The sequence below is a fragment of the Anas platyrhynchos genome, chromosome 2, assembly GCF_047663525.1.
Source record: "Anas platyrhynchos isolate ZD024472 breed Pekin duck chromosome 2, IASCAAS_PekinDuck_T2T, whole genome shotgun sequence".
In the NCBI taxonomy this organism is placed as follows: Eukaryota; Metazoa; Chordata; class Aves; order Anseriformes; family Anatidae; genus Anas; species Anas platyrhynchos.
In genome coordinates this window covers 69,356,421-69,367,499 of record NC_092588.1, presented here as the reverse complement: position 1 = coordinate 69,367,499, position 11,079 = coordinate 69,356,421, and the positions used below count along the sequence as shown (strand labels likewise).

The window sequence follows — 11,079 nt, the reverse complement described above, 5'->3', positions numbered from 1 at the left end:
GCTTGGAGTAGCAAATATAAACTGGCAGTAACAGTCAAACATAATTCCACACAACTTTTGCAGGAGTCTAGATTTAATTTGCTTTACAGGACAGTTGGCCAAACAATGACATTTATCATAAAAATATCCTCTCCATTAAGTAAATCTCATTTTTCTTTCCAAAAGAAAATTCAGCATATACTCTGAGCATTCAGTAGCTCATTTTCAACATCAGCCCACACAGATTTTTCTTAACAAAACAAAACAATCCAGCTTAAAAAAATGCAGACCAATGTAATGACACAGTCATATTGCTTTTGGCTATGTTAACTTTAAAAAACATGCCAATTTAGCTATCTTTCTTTAGGTTTTATTAGAAAAAAGCAGCAGATCAACATTACAATTCAGAGTCTAATCTAAATATGCACTTGACAATGAAGCACATCTGAATATGGAGTGAAAAAGGATTCCAGAAAACCTTCAGTTTTGCCAATCTCCTGCTACCCAGATCATCCTATCTTTTCTTCTGGCTTTCTGATGACTGAAATCAAACAAGGAACAAAAGATTTATTGCTATGAAAACAAAACCATAGTACAGTAGTATGAGTTCTGGGTGCTAAGCATATTCTGTCAAGTTAACTTAGGAATTTCAAAATGTACTTAAATCTTTTGTTTGGCCATGAAAGTCCATAAGCTGACTGACCCAGGTATAAACTGAAATGTCAGGTCTGGACAAAAAGAGTTAGACAGCATGTTAACCTCCAGTTTTCAGACAGTAATAAAAAGATACAATTCCAACAGCCAAGAAATTAAAATAAAAAAACGTTGATCTGACATTCAAGAGCTAAGTTTATTCTTACGCTCATTTTATTTGCACCCAAAATAATTTTAGACCCACCAGGAAAAAAAAATAGTATTTATGGACTATCACACAATTGAAAAAGAGAAACAATTGTGTTTTGACTTGGTTATTTTTCCCCCACTGAGGTATAAAATCTACATATAAATTTGATACTTCACTATAACAAATTGTACTTCTCGTAGTTCTGATTTAGTTTCCATTAAACCCTGTTTACTTTTTCCTTTTTAAACCACATAATTCTTATTTCATGTTATTGAATCCGTTTTCCAGCTCTCTGTTTATTTGTGGATCTATATTTAGTAGCCTGGTTACCACTACTAACCAGGAAAAAAAAAAAAACAGTCTTGGAACTTTCTTCATCTCAACAGCACTTTCAGCAGAGCTTACTGATGTGCAAGCAAACTACAATGATATGCAGCTCTTCAGAAAGAGTATTTCATTGATTATGTTTCCACTGTCCCAATGTTCTCTGAATTATTTGCTGGAAGAAACTCGTTCAATCCTGTAAACATCAGTGGGCGCAGTTTCACTAGTATGTGTGGTAGTTTCACATCCTTATACAGGAAGGCTGCTTCACAGCTACTGAAAAGCTGCAGGAGTTCTAACAGCTGATGAACTGTGGATTCTGCAGAGAAGTTTCCTTCTGTTGCTACTTTAACAGTGTAGCCAAAATATTAGCCGAGGTAGCCCAGTCAATCCTTTCTTTTCTTCAGAACCTCTCAGAATATTTCTGGAAGGGTGACATTGCGAAGTAGCCACTGCTGGGAGCGGCTGCCGTTGCAGTCTCTGATGCTGGGTACCTGGCTGTCCTCTTCGGTGGCTTTGTCCAGGCACTGGTTACTGTTCACATGCAACAGGGTTAATTTCTGGAAGGCAAAATAAAAAGAAATGAGTTTCAGGCAGAAGATAACCTTTTATTAATAGCTGTTATAATTCCTCTGTAAGCAAATGGGAACTAGACAAGACCCCCTTGGTTATCAGCTCCAGATCCCCATTCTAAAGAGTATGTAAATATGTTGTTCTGTACTGTGGGTACTAAACACACTAAGCTTCACAAAAAAAACAGAATGGCCTGAACCTTTTAAATGACATACTTTCTTAAGCAATATCCACTATTCCACAAATAGGACTGCACTGCTGGGGATTTTCAAGGAGTTTGCAATTAAAGTCTGTTAAGATGTACAACTTTGATTACTAGTTACAAAAGTAGTTTTCAAGAGATCAGAATGAATTCAACTCATGTTGAACCTTTTTTTCCTTAGTCAGGGACAAAACTAACCTAAAATTATGTTCTTTTAGAACAATGTTCCTTTTAAAAACATGTATGTGTACAAGTGTACATGTATGTACAAAATGCATATATATATGGATACATATCTTTTCCAGTATCTCCTGATCTTCCTTATGCAACCTTCCATACAAGACCCCATCTACCTCAGTGCTGTTCTTATGGGAAAGAGGAGGTATTCTGGAAGTTGCATCTCCTGCCACTGTACTCTGTATACTCATTAGTTAATCAGCATGTGTATGGCACTGGCTGGCATTAGTATTGGTACTGCTTCTTTTTCTCAGTAGCACAGCCAGGACACTGCACTGACAAAAAATGATAAAACATGCCCCTACGTGCACAAGCAGCAAGAAGTTTAAAAAAAGAGCAGTTCAGTGTGCTGCACTCATGCAGCAGCTGGAGAATGATGGGACCTGGAACACATTTAAGCAGACAAATGACTAAAACACAACTTGTTTTTTGTTTTTTTTTTTTCCTCTGTAGTATAAACACCTCCTGAACAGAGGCAGAAGAAAAAAATATAGACAAATCACCCAACTACATGGGCATGTGTTCTTGTTAAGTATTCTCTAACTTATTTTTGTGCATCATTAGCTAGCTTTCAGTAAAGTTCTGAAGATTATTTTATCAGCGGAAAGCCTAGGTACAAAGAGAGAAAACGCATACAGTCACATTTATGGCTAGGGTTAGGCACAGGAGAAGTTTCTTTTATGGGCTGCAGCAATCTTTGCAAGAGAGACTACTTGGTTCCTTCAGCTGAAGGATACATACTTCTGTATTCTCTGCAGAATCTGACAAGCCCTGCTAGTTTTGTTTGGATCTAAATCTAATCTATAATCTAATAGATAAGTGTTAAAAAGCATTCCCCTCTTGAGACACGGAGAGGGAAAACAAACAAACCAACCAAACAAAAAACCCCACACCCTGACCTGGAACTCCTGGGAAATGCTAGTGATTTTTTATCGAGATACCATCTTCTCCTTCAAAAAACAAACAATAAAAAACACTTACTCTTGGTATGCGTAGATCACTGCATATAGTGAGTAATACTACTCATCATATTTACTTAAGTCAGTTAAACTGACCACATCAAAAAAGAACGAATGGTTTCTAAGACTCAAATTTAAGCATTTCCATTAACATTTCTACCCAATCACAATACTGTAAAGAGCTTGCAGATCAAACCATTGATCAATGGCCAATGATTTCTAGATCTGGAGTGCAACATTTCAAAATCAGTTTGAATGTTATGGAAAAGATGATGAAAATAAAGCTCTTTGAAGCATCTCTAACTTAAACATACCCAGATTAGAAAAGTAAAACTTTTCTTATGATTTTAGGATGCTGAGTTTTTAGTTACAACAGTATTTCTTTTTAATCTTTTGAGACACAAGACATCAGATGCTGGAATTGAAGAAAGAAAATTATTCCAGGTATCTACAGGACCAATAAGAGATAGTGCTTGCTAAGGATCTTGTGCCAGTCGCACCTTAACAGAATATTGCACTAGCAGACAGTCCTTCCGAGGATCTGGAAGTGCACTGAAAATATTCTTTTTTTTTTTTTTTAGGGCTCCCCAAAAAGTTACTAGGTAATTAAATCGATGCAGATGCCCATCAAGTGACCATGAATTAATGACAGAGGGAACATAATCCTGACTTATTTCCTTGCTTATTCAACTGCCAAATAGTGGTCCCACGAAGGATTTTGTTGCTGTGTAGGCTCGCATAAAAACACAAACATCTTATTTTAATGTCACAAGTTATTAGAAGACTTACCACTGGGTCATATTCCCAAAGCTGATTTCCTTTTAGATGATGGCACTTGAGCATTGTTACTGGGCCATTAAGTTTGGAGACATCTAAACACAAATCATCTGTTCGAATTTCTTTGTTGGCAGTATATGAGAAAACCTAGACAGAGAAAGAATGAGAGAAATTGAGAAAAAAAAAAAGCATTCAACCAAAGAATTCCTAGGAATGGGACAGTGTAGGGGGTAGTAGTGTCAGGAGGCAGGGGGAAAGAAGTGAGGAGTGAGAGTTAAGGGGAATATTTGCACACATTACTTCATTAATAGCCACTGAACTTTTTTATAGTTTAGGGGTACAAACACTACCCAAGTTCTTCAAACAAAAGTGATGTTTTCAAACTGCAGACAGGAACAATATGATCCTCAACACAGGTAAACTTTGTATACTGGAAGAGTTAATCAAGAATTAACAAAATGAAAAAACACATGTAAACAAAGCCAGAATTGGCATACAGTCATGCGCATTAAAAACAACATCTCAGGAGGAGGCATGTTGTTTTGTTTTTGTTTAACTAACAATGCGAACCAGCAGGTCTAAACAGGAGATGGTTCCAGAGAATCTACAGGAGGTAAAGTGTGGCTCACCACAGTCTTCTCTCCTCATTTCATTTTTGACTTTGTAGTTTACCTGAAACACGTTGCAATCAGTCCTCAAAACTTACGAATGAGAAACCAACTCATGCACTCCCTTTTACGGGCTTCTTCTTCAATAAGGTTTCCCTAAACTTTACTGTTCAAGTAAAATGTAATGATCACTACTGGAAGAACTGAAAAGATGTCCTGATGAGTAGCATTCCAAGTAACTCAATTCATTAACATCATTAAGAAAAGTCACCTGATTTCCACCCATTCCATGACAGTTAAAGATTCCAACTTTCTCATTTTCTTTTCTTGCCATGTTATCCAGACATTGGTTTGTCTCCACGTTTCTTATCTTGGATTGAAAAAGAGCACATCACAAAAAGCTGTTATTGTTAGAAAAGAACTAGGCCCATATCAAACCACACTGGCAACAATTCTCTTTTATACATGCAGGGCTTATTTGAATGAATTGTAAAATGCATGAACGGTACTACAATGAAAAACACACTATCTGAGGCTCAAATTCCCAGGCAACTGTTCAAGCTACTAGGTTAAAGATGTTTCTTTGCTTTCATTTGGGGATCTTCCCATATTGCGGACCCTAGTTCCGCAAAGACTCAGCTACAACAGAATGGACACAACTCTGTCTCCAGCCCCAAACTACCAGCAGTTTCAAAACACTCTCCTAGGCACAGTAGGTTTAATTCCCTTTGAAGTCAGGGGAGATTGGGTTCAATTTCCTCACTTCTTGAGTTACAGCCTTAATCCCCATATTACTACACAGTAAACAGCATGAATATCGGTCTGCTGATATCCATGCAGCAGCCTGAACACCTGCCCTGTTTCGTTAAAAATGTTTTTCTTTTACAAACAAACACAGTATAAAATCACCCTACAAGAGGTGAGATATTTGGCTCAGCATGACTTGTAGCAGGGAGTAAGGCCTGCTTATTAAGGACAGCATCATGTGTGCTACCTCTACAGTCACTGAAAATAAAAGGAAGACAGAAATGTCCAGCAAAGCTTAGGGATCACTGGAATTTGCTGGTCACTGAAGAAGATTCTGGGGGTAAAGTTCAGAGTAATGTTTGATTTGTTTTTTTAAAACAAAGTCCTTGCTTGATCTGGTCTAGTTTTGTTAAGCAAAACTATATGTAGAGAAATTTATGCACAAAGTTATCCATAACTATGAATTTCTGAAGGACTGCTTCTAAAGGCCTTTTATGTGAAATTTAGCACTGTAATAAAGAAGGGAAAACCTTTCAATTACAGTATTGTATAACAAATGTTGGTCTTCTGTCTGAGAAGCCAGATGTATCATTTTACAGATGATGGGAATATATGTGCAAGTTACTTGAACTTTGCTGGAGGTTAACTTGTTTATACTATTCCATTCAGAATACAAACAACTTGCTGTGCAACATACTTTTACAAACAGTAGACAAATATGTAGGGTAAAATCTTACCTCCCCCAGAGAAAAGTAATGGCGTGGAATTTGGGAATCAGGATAAACGTTCTCCAGGTACCAGGAAAAAGGCTTGCACTGGAGCTTGCGTCTCAGTCCAAGTCGTGATGATATGTCCCCATAATCAACTTTAGTAACTCCTAGAGATAAAGAATAAAAAGTTTTATTTAATTGTTAGCAGAGGATTTGTATATAATTCCATTTAATACAAAGGTGATCTGTATAATACGTTGCTTGCAATCATCCCTACACACAAAAAACCTTTTTATTATTATTATTTTTTTTAAATAAGTCTAGCATTATGCTTTTTATACTCACCGTGGACAAGTTGATCAGTACCCCTGACATTTTCTCCTGATAACTATACAAAAGGTTGAATCAGGCCATCTATAGTATACATGACAACTTCTGAGCTATGGCTTGTGGAAGAATATGAATGCAATTGCTTACTAAGTTGGAGAAAAAGGCTGAAACTGTTACATTCACTAACCCCATTCTATCCCCAGTGCCAACTGGAGTGTATATGCACTATGCAGCATAACACAGCAATCTCCTTCTGTGGAGTAAAAACTGCATTTTAATTTATTTCTCTAAGCCAGATACCACCTGCTGAACCTTTCATCATCCATCTAACTGCATAAAGAAACAGACAAAATGCAGCCATCACACAGGGAACTAAGCATTTAATAATTCAGTGTTTGTTCAATATAACGGCAGCAGTTGCAGGAACTGTGTTCACCATTAGGCCAGTTACATTTTTTGTGGTATTTTGCCTGCCTTTTTATTCTCTTTTGTTCCTTATTTATTGAAGTGCTATATTCTTCCTGGATCTTCCCACCCCTTTATGGTGGTTTTAATTTCTTCCGAACATTAAATGGTTCAAATCCCATCTGGAAATGGGATGTGAAAGATATGCACGACCAGTAGGTATTTTTAATTCACTAGAATTAAGCACTCATTAATATTCCAATAACATTAATTAAAGGTAGGATAATTTCCAGTTTTCAGGCATCACATTTTACTATCCATACTATACTTCAAATCCCATAGGCCAAAGAAATACATTACCACACGCACACATACACAAAACCCAAAAACCACTCAATTTAAATTCCCTTCACAGATAGTTCAGCTGGCCACTACAGCTAAAGACCTGCAGTTACATGCATTTTTCAGAAATCCCTGCACTTAGAGGATGGTAAGTTACTTCTAAAATTGTTCACCTTTTGAAATTGAGTTTGAGATATTTTGAAGTTGGTATCCTGTGTTATTAAGTAGAACTGCCAGTAGATGGTGTATTTCTACTCAATTAAGACAGATGACTGCATTACTTCAGCTGTTTGTAAATATCAATAAAATCATTTGTAATTTCAATATTCTAGAACAAAAACAAATCCGACTAGTATTTTTCTATATTTCTTTAAACTTTTTTGACTTTTGAAAAGCTATTCTGGAGAACTATACTAGGAAGTGAATAAAAGCAAATGAAAGCTTTTCTGTTTTGGTAACATTCTCAATAACGTGAATAAAAATAAATATACAACAACAACAAAAAAAAAAGCAAAACCACTACCTTTTCTTCACCAGAGCAAAGATTTATGTACATCAAAAAGAATGCTCTCTCAAGAAATGATGAAGAGAAGACAGGCTGCCTTGCTGAGCCAACCAGAGCTGAAGCACAGAGTCATGAAAATGAAGCTGATGGATAAAAGTTATCATGCCATCCTTGCAACAACCTTATGGCATTCAAAACTCATTCATCAACAGAATTTGCTACACTGACTTTCAGAAAAAGAAGAAATAGGTTTTGCCATTTTACTGAATGGCATAAGAATTGAAGTCTCAACCATACAGAATTAAATACCAAGTGACACTTAATGGTGTACAAATGTGTTATTCCTTAAAGTAGTTTTAAATGTCACCATGTACAAGAAACGTGCCAGCTGATTTTCACTCCATTACACTGAAATAAAAGGTGTACATTATATCCACATAACCATTCTGAGCGTGACAGACCTGAAAAAACAAAACCCCTCTGAAGTCATGTCTGCTCCAAACCATATACTGGCACACAGATTAGAGTTAGCATCAGCTTTGCAGCTGGACTGGAGAGCAGAAAGAGTACAGTTTGACTTAGTGGTATTCTTTAACAAGGCTAAGTTACTCTGTTTTCCAGGTAAGCAAGTCAATCTCTTCACTGCTTCTGCTATATTACTCAAAAATAGCTTGAGTATCCCTATACTTTTGCACTACACCATGCAGGCACGGTTACTAATAGGTAACAGTTTGGGGTAGAAATAGAAGCAAACTAGGAAAACTGCAAAATAGAAAACATACAAACATTTAAAGACATATCTGAAACATTTTCTGCACACAGTAGTAAAAAATGATGTAGGCACTGAAGTCTTAGGTATGTCTTCCAGTGTTTTTATACTTGGTTTTAAAGGTTCAGATAAAATAAATAAATAAATAAATTAGATCAGGTCTTCCTCCCAGGTAGCTATTATGCCAGATTGCACAGGTAGGTGTACAATGAGGACAATCATGTCCACCAGTTATTTGTTTTAATACTTGGGTTTTGTTCATGAAAATCAGAAACAGTTTTAACAGCACTGGCTACTGTTGTCCATACTCATCCACATTTTTTTCCTCCCCAAAACAAAAACAGCAAAAAATACAAACCCTATTTTAATTACATTAAACACCTGCATCTTCCTGATGATTCTTCTTGTCACATGGCTTGCTGTTTGCTGTGTGACAATTGCATGCATTTTTTAAGTGCATTTGTTAAAAAGAAAAAAAAAAAAAGTACTCAAAATCCTGATAATGCAAACTCATATCAAATAAACCCAGCACACCATCACCAATCTTTTGTACAAATTTAAGATTCATCTAAGATTCATCTCAGCACTTGCTGGTAATGTCACTGTTCTTAAAGAAATCTGGCATGTAGTACCAGGCTATGCTTAACAGGAAAGACCATTACATACTACTAATCAATCAGATCTCTCAGTTATACTTACACTTTTACTCGAAAGTAATCCAATTCTTTAATTTGACAAATGCATACTTCTCACCCAAGCAGCCATTTCTGCAATTTGGCTACTCAGCATCAGAAGAAATGTTTAGAAGCTATTCAATGCTATCACTATTTTCTGAAAAAATTATTCCTCTATTTTTGAGAGATAGTTCTATTAGACTGGGAAGGAACCATTTCAAAATTACTAAATTCTCCACTCTTTTTGCTATTACAGTACAAATAGCCCACTGCTTTCGCATGCAAATAATGTCTATCAGTAGAATACTCCTTCAGGGGTTTAATTATTAAATTATTATTTATTAGGCTTCCCAGTGGCCATGTTGCAACAGTTTTACTGTCCTCGAAATTTCCAAAGAGCTGAAGACTTGCTTGCCAAGTTCAGTGTGGCAATATATTTATGCTAAACTGCTTTGAAAAAGGAGAAGCATGATGTTTTCATCATGATTATAAGCCACTCAATCATTTTTCAAAAGCGCTGCATGAAAGCTGTTTCATCCAAAACTGGTCTTCTGTTAAAAAAAAATCATAGAACTTGTTTTTATTCAGTATTATGACACTCGGTAAGTAATAATCATTAAAATAAATTCAAGCAGTTATGTATTCATATCTCCAGTTAATGCTTACAGGGAGTGCTAGCTGAAACAAGACTGTCTGGAATCTCTCCATATATATTTTGAGGATAGGTTTTGCTACATCGCAAGATCAACTACCAAGATCAACTACTCAGTGCCTTCTCTGTCCTCCCCACCACCCAGAAATAGAAACGTTATCCCAGACTTACCATGCTTGGCTAGAGACGGGCACCTGCGGTGCTAAGAACCTAGGCTTACTGATCCAGTTCTCAGGATAACACACCTCTGTCTGTCTCGGTGGTTTTTGCTTAGATAACACTACAGTGCTGTCTGTCTTTTCAGGCCTTCTACCTCTTCAGTTCAGCTCCAGTGCAATCAAAGATACATTCTGGGTAAAACTTTTGATCAACAATATAATTAATTTCCATACACACTAGACGAGGCTCTACCCAAGCTCATTAGAGCTGCTTTTTGGGATGCCTGGAGCGTACCAGCTGGGATAGGAGAGGCAGCTGAATGAGGGCCATGCAGGCTGGCCCCGGAACAGGAGGCTGCACGAAGGAGCTGCAACCCAGACTCACGTGCAGCACGAGGAAACCACAGCGTTTAAAGCATCTTTGCTTCACATTTAGATGGGAGATAGTAGAAAACGCCGCTAGGGTCAGTTTACCATTAATTAGTAGTTATAGGAAGGTGCGGGGGAGGGAGCTGTGGTAAGCCGACCTCATGCTCTGCAGCTGCTGCTGCGGAAAGGGGCAGTTTCCCTTGCTCAGCTTCAGATTCCTGCTGCGCTTCCTGTGCTGACACAGGTGCTCGCTTAACCAGTAGAAGGCCAGCCCAGAGAATAAAACATCCCCAGGAGTTTATCTCAGCTGCTTTGACTTGATAAATGGACAATCAACAAGTGAGGGGAGGACCCCAGCCCCTGGCATGACGGGCAGGGTGCTCTCCTTGCAGCAGACTCTTCGATTGACACCATCTCACCTCAGACAATCCCGTCGCAGTATTTTAGACTGCAGAAGGAGAGGAAAGAGCTACACTAAAAATCATAAAGCAGCGGCAAAGCCTGCAGAACAAGCTAACAGGAGCCAGGCTATTCACCTGCCTGTGCCGGATTCCAGCAGGAAATGGTCTGGGAAACAGCACCCTGCTGAAACACACAACTGTGAGGAAAACTGTAGAGTAATGCAGAAAGACGACAGCTAGTGCCATTACCATCGTGGAGAACAGCTGTTGTGTGCAATGAGATCGGTTTGATTTTGGCTGAGCACAACCTGCTGCAAAAATTGCCCTGCCCAGCTTCCTGCTGTACCTATCTATTTCTAAGCAGAACGACGGCTTCTAAAACGCATGAAAGCTTAAAAGAGACAAATAATTCCTACTAGGTTGTACTTATTAGAGGAAAAAAGGATTACAGGCTTACTTTTCAAGAGCGCGGCTTTCCATTTAACTACATTACATCGATAGTAAAAAGTCTCTT

At 37.7% G+C, this 11,079-nt stretch overlaps 1 protein-coding gene across 4 annotated transcripts in view; it reads right to left on the bottom strand.

The window, feature by feature from the left end:
- Positions 1 to 333: 333 nt before the first annotated feature.
- Positions 334 to 11,079, bottom strand: part of GALNT1 (polypeptide N-acetylgalactosaminyltransferase 1) — an 81,317-nt gene continuing 70,571 nt past the window's right edge. For all 4 annotated transcript variants that reach the window (XM_027451792.3, XM_038174758.2, XM_038174759.2 and 1 more), the window contains 4 exons: positions 5,988 to 6,127; positions 4,775 to 4,873; positions 3,908 to 4,042; positions 334 to 1,707 (listed from right to left, as the gene is read on the bottom strand). In XM_027451792.3, coding sequence (XP_027307593.1) covers positions 1,561 to 1,707; positions 3,908 to 4,042; positions 4,775 to 4,873; positions 5,988 to 6,127 — 521 coding nt within the window. In that variant the 3' untranslated portion in view covers positions 334 to 1,560. The remainder of the gene's footprint in view (positions 1,708 to 3,907; positions 4,043 to 4,774; positions 4,874 to 5,987; positions 6,128 to 11,079) is intronic.